The sequence below is a fragment of the Propithecus coquereli genome, unplaced genomic scaffold, assembly GCF_000956105.1.
Source record: "Propithecus coquereli isolate 6110/MARCELLA unplaced genomic scaffold, Pcoq_1.0 Scaffold221, whole genome shotgun sequence".
In the NCBI taxonomy this organism is placed as follows: Eukaryota; Metazoa; Chordata; class Mammalia; order Primates; family Indriidae; genus Propithecus; species Propithecus coquereli.
Genome location: NW_012147301.1, coordinates 2,876,368 through 2,881,943, shown reverse-complemented (window position 1 = coordinate 2,881,943; position 5,576 = coordinate 2,876,368). Strand labels below are relative to the sequence as shown.

Here is a 5,576-nt window from a genome sequence, read left to right as displayed (position 1 = left end):
ACCCGGCCCTAATTTTTTTTAAATTAAGAAAATGTGCTTTACCACACCATGAAGTTTTTGCAACTATTCCCTATCCTAGTAACATTGTAGTTCCATTCCCATGGAACTATTCTGGCCCAATTCTATTCTTCTCATTGGTACCCAGTGCATCCCTCAACCTTCCTGTAGAAGTCAGAGTGCTGCTCAAATGAAGAGTACTCTTCTTAGTGGTCATCAGAGTTTGTCTTGTCTATATCTGTGTGTTCTTATTTTCCAGGGATGTTAGTGGTCAATGTAACATGGAGGAACAAGACGTATGTAGGTACACTTCTTGACTGCACACGGCATGATTGGGCACCCCCAAGGTAAGCACTTCTCTTTATTTGGTTTATATTAGTCTGAACCACTCTAATCAGTGAACCCTTATACCTTTATCCTGCTAGAGTTGTACACCCAGCTTTTAAAGGACATTGTGGTGTAGAGACAAGGGAAAGCACTGTATTCAGCTAACATTCAAGAAGACTAAATGAATTATGTGTTGAAGTGTTGGTGGTGGGCGAGTTGGGGGAGTGGAGAGGAAATCCTGTATTAGTCTTTGTCTGGAATTATTAAATCCTGGCTTCTTACTATAGTCCATAAAGTCTGACTGTGGGTGAACAAACATTCATTGATTGGTTTTTGATGGTAGCTATTTCTTAGAAATTTTAAGTCAAGAACATTTTCAGTTATACAACTCGGCTAGACCGAGTTGTAAACAAACTCGGCTAGACCATGTGGGTTTTGCAAGGACCTTTTCAAGTTGCATTTTGACGTTAAGATGGACATTACAGTCAATGGCACCTTACAGCTTGTTCCTAATATTAGTACCCAGTTTGCCAGGGGCTTGGGGAACCCAAACGTTGGAAGTAATTTACAACTGGTGCGCAAATAGCATCCTAGGAGTTCACCACTTAATCCAGTTCCCGTGCATTCACAGGTTCCTTTAGCGAATCACATTCATTGAAAATGGCAGTTATCATCTGGACAGTTCTTTTAGAAAAATTATCTTAAACCTTCACCTGCCCGTTGTTTCCGTGAGACAAAGATGGGCAGGAATGTCCCAAGGAGAACTTGTTTTGTTTTGTTTTTTATACTCTATTTTTTTTTTCACCAGTATACTAACGAGGAGCAAGGAGAAATATTTTGAAGTTCTTGCTTCCATACTACTTTCTTTTTCTCAAGTGTTGTTATGCTTTACCTAGGGATATGTAGTTATTTATGCCTCCTAGTTTTCAGAGATGCTGGACCCAGTTTCTAGAGGCTTAGCGTATTATAAGACTATACTCAGACTATTACAGAAGTGGCCCTGATAAGAACCAGAAGCAGATGAGCTAAAACCAGTTTGTAAAGTTCTTTGTATCCTCCCTTTGTATTTCTGAGAAACTTTTAGAAGGACTTATTTCTACTTTGGGCACATAAGAATCAGAGAGACTGGAGCTGAGTGGGTAGGTGATAACGGAAATAGTAAGTAACTTCATAGTAGGATTGTTCTGAGGACCCAAAGGAGATATTCGACAAAATTTGCTCTTTTTTTCTGTCGTAGCTATGGCTCCTACTATCTTAGAAACAACCCACTCCAGCTGCCACTTGGAAGGGAGTCAAAACCGTCTTTAGATCTACAAGGGAACCAACCTTAGCTAAGGGTTTAATTCTAGACGGTGTTTCGAACTCTATGAAAAGCTGCTTTAGGGCCAGTCAGAAATGACTTGTAGGTACAAATCTTCACACATTCAAAGAGCTCATGTACTCTTGGCTGTATCTGATGTTTAAAGACCTCTTAAGTGGATGAGTGCTTTGTGTCTATATGAGTTGTGTAGGAAAAAAGCATTGGGCTAAAAGTAGAGCTAGATTCTGGTCATAAGTTGCCATTGATCAACGTTGTGACCTTGGGCAGGTCACTTAGCATGCCTGGCTTCAATTTCCTAGATGATTTCTAAAGTCTATTCTGAAACTATGGCTACTGCTGCATATAGGAAATATAAACGTGATTGTTCTTTGTCTCATGGAACCAACTCTGCATGGCTTTAGAGGTAAAAGTTGGGGAATAATTTACAGCTAGCATGCAGATAGCATCCTAGGAGCTTACCACTTAATGCAGTTCCACACAATCAGAAGTTCTTTTAACAAATCATATTCATTGAAAATGACAGTCGCCATCTGGACACTACAGCTAAACTGGTTTGAAGATGTTTTTTCTTAATAATATCCTGTTGTGTTTGTCCTTTGCCAAGGTTCTGTGACTCCCCTACCAGTGACTTGGAAATGCGTAATGGTCGGGGCAGAGGCAAACGCATGCGTCCCAACAGTAACACGCCTGTCAACGAGACATCCACAGCCTCCGACAGCAAAGGAACCAGCAGTAGCAGCAAAACCCGGGCGGGGGCCAATAGCAAAGGTCGTCGGGGCAGCCAGAATTCTTCAGAGCATCGCCCACCTGCCAGCAGCACCTCTGAGGATGTCAAAGCCAGCCCTTCCTCAGCTAACAAGCGGAAAAACAAACCCCTTTCAGACATGGAGCTGAATTCTAGCTCGGAGGACTCCAAAGGGAGCAAACGTGTCCGTACGAATTCTATGGGCTCAGCCACTGGCCCCCTTCCTGGGACCAAGGTGGAACCCACTGTTCTGGACAGAAATTGTCCCTCCCCAGTCCTGATTGACTGTCCCCACCCAAACTGCAACAAGAAGTACAAGCACATCAATGGACTTAAGTACCACCAAGCTCATGCCCATACAGATGATGACAGCAAGCCAGAAGCAGACGGAGATAGTGAGTATGGAGAGGAGCCCACCCTCCATGCAGACCTCGGGAGCTGCAACGGTGCCTCTGTCGCACAGAAAGGTTCCTTGTCCCCTGCCCGCTCAGCTACCCCCAAAGTTCGCCTTGTAGAACCCCATAGCCCTTCTCCTTCGAGCAAATTCAGCACAAAAGGCCTCTGTAAGAAAAAGTTGAGTGGGGAAGGGGACACAGATCTTGGGGCCTTATCCAATGATGGCTCTGATGATGGACCCTCAGTAATGGATGAAACAAGCAATGATGCCTTTGATTCTTTGGAAAGGAAATGTATGGAAAAAGAAAAATGTAAAAAACCCTCTAGTTTGAAAGCTGAAAAGATTCCTTCTAAGAGCTTAAAGTCAGCCCGGCCCATTGCCCCTGCCATCCCCCCACAGCAAATCTACACCTTCCAGACAGCCACCTTCACGGCAGCAAGCCCAGGCTCCTCCTCGGGCTTGACCACCACAGTGGTCCAAGCCATGCCCAACAGTCCCCAGCTCAAGCCCATTCAGCCCAAGCCCACTGTTATGGGAGAACCTTTCACAGTCAACCCTGCCTTGACTCCAGCCAAGGACAAGAAAAAGAAAGACAAAAAAAAGAAAGAATCTTCCAAGGAACTTGAAAGTCCTCTGACCCCTGGGAAGGTGTGTCGGGCAGAAGAAGGCAAAAGCCCGTTCAGGGAATCATCAGGAGATGGGATGAAAATGGAGGGGCTCCTAAATGGCTCATCAGACCCCCACCAGAGCCGACTGGCCAGCATCAAGGCTGAAGCTGACAAGATCTACAGCTTCACTGACAACGCCCCCAGCCCTTCTATTGGAGGCAGTAGCCGCCTAGATAGCACCACCCCGACCCAGCCCCTGACTCCCTTACATGTGGTGACCCAGAATGGAGCTGAAGCTAGCTCAGTCAAAACCAACAGCCCTGCGTACTCTGACATCTCTGATGCTGGGGAGGACGGGGAGGGCAAGGTGGACAGTGTCAAAGCAAAGGACCCTGAACAGTTGGTTAAGGAAGGGGCTAAGAAAACTCTTTTCCCCCCTCAGCCACAGAGCAAAGACTCGCCGTACTACCAAGGCTTCGAGAGTTACTACTCTCCAAGTTACGCTCAGTCCAGCCCAGGGGCTCTGAACCCCAGCAGCCAGGCAGGGCTGGAGAGCCAGGCCCTGAAGACGAAAAAGGACGAGGAGCCGGAGAGCATGGAGGGGAAAGTGAAGAACGACATCTGTGAGGAGAAGAAACCCGAGCTGAGCAGTTCCGGCCAGCAGCCTTCCGTCATCCAGCCGCGTCCCAACGTGTACATGCAGTCGCTGTACTACAACCAGTACGCCTACGTGCCGCCCTACGGCTACAGCGACCAGAGTTACCACACCCACCTCCTGAGCACCAACACAGCGTACCGGCAGCAGTACGAAGAGCAGCAGAAACGGCAGAGCTTAGAGCAGCAGCCACGGGGCCTGGACAAGAAGGCAGAGATGGGCCTGAAGGAGCGGGAGGCAGCGCTCAAGGAGGAATGGAAGCAAAAGCCGTCAATTCCACCCACTCTCACCAAAGCCCCCAGCCTGACAGACCTCGTGAAGTCAGGGCCCGGCAAGGCCAAGGAGCCAGGGGCTGACACTGCCAAATCCGTCATCATTCCCAAGTTAGATGACTCTTCAAAACTCCCCAGCCAGGCCCCTGAAGGCCTTAAAGTGAAGCTGAGTGAGGCCAGCCACCTAGGCAAGGAGGCCTCTGAGGCCAAGACGGGCCCTGAGTGTGGCCGACAGGCAGAGGTGGATCCAATACTCTGGTACCGACAGGTAACTGCTGCCCTGGGAGGAAGTAGAAATACCGTTCGATAAACTTTCTGTCTTCCTCACAAGTCAGGGCTGTCCTTAGGTAGGGGTTCAACAGAATTGACATTAGCAGGAGAGATGTATCATTTTAGGGATTCTTTACCTTTGTAAACTATTTTAATGTTTTTTCAAAAGCATTTTTACATCCATAAGAGGTATTTTTCCCATTTGACAAGAAAGGCCCTTGGCTGGGCCCAGTGGCTCAGAGGCCTGTAATCCTAGCACTCTGGAAGGCCAAGGTAGGAAGATCGCTTGAGGTCAGGAGTTCGAGACCAGCCTGAGCAAGAGTGAGACCCCGTCTCTACTAAAAATAGAAAAAATTAGCCCAGCATGGTGGCTCACGCTTGTAATCCTAGCACTCTGGGAGGCCAAGGTGGGAGGATCGCTTGAGGTCAGGAGTTCGAGACCAGCCTGAGCAAGAGTGAGACCCCGTCTCTACTAAAAATAGAAAAAATTAGCCCAGCATGGTGGCTCACGCTTATAGTCCCAGCTACTCAGGAGGCTGGGGCAGGAGGATTGGTTGAGTCCAGGAGTGTGAGGTTGCTGTGAGCTATGGTAACACCATAGCACTCTAGCCCAGGCAACAGAATGAGATCCTGCCTCAAAAAAAAAAAAAAAAAAGGCCACGTAAGTTAGCCAAATTTGTCTAGGGTTGCTTGAGACTTCACTAGCAGAGCTGAGACCTGAATCCACGTATCTTGATCCTAGTCCGGTATTTCTTCCACTGCTAGTTCCTATGGAATGAGTTAATGGTAATCTCTCCATTTTGGTTTTTGTTTTTTTTTTTTGAGACAGAGTCTCACTCTGTTGCTCTGGCTAGCGTGAGTGCCGTGGTGTTAGCTTAGCTCACTGCAACCTCAAACTCCTGAGCTCAAGCGATCCTACTGCCTCAGCCTCCTGAGTAGCTGGGACTACAGGCATGCGCCACCATGCCCGGCTAATTTTTTTTC

At 47.5% G+C, this 5,576-nt stretch overlaps 1 protein-coding gene across 1 annotated transcript in view; it reads left to right on the top strand.

The window, feature by feature from the left end:
• ZNF609 (zinc finger protein 609) overlaps positions 1-5,576 on the top strand; it is a 226,483-nt gene that overhangs the window by 214,896 nt on the left and 6,011 nt on the right. The window contains exons 3-4 of the mRNA XM_012644828.1: positions 257-344; positions 2,250-4,590. Of these exons, the coding sequence (XP_012500282.1) occupies positions 257-344; positions 2,250-4,590 (2,429 nt within the window). The remainder of the gene's footprint in view (positions 1-256; positions 345-2,249; positions 4,591-5,576) is intronic.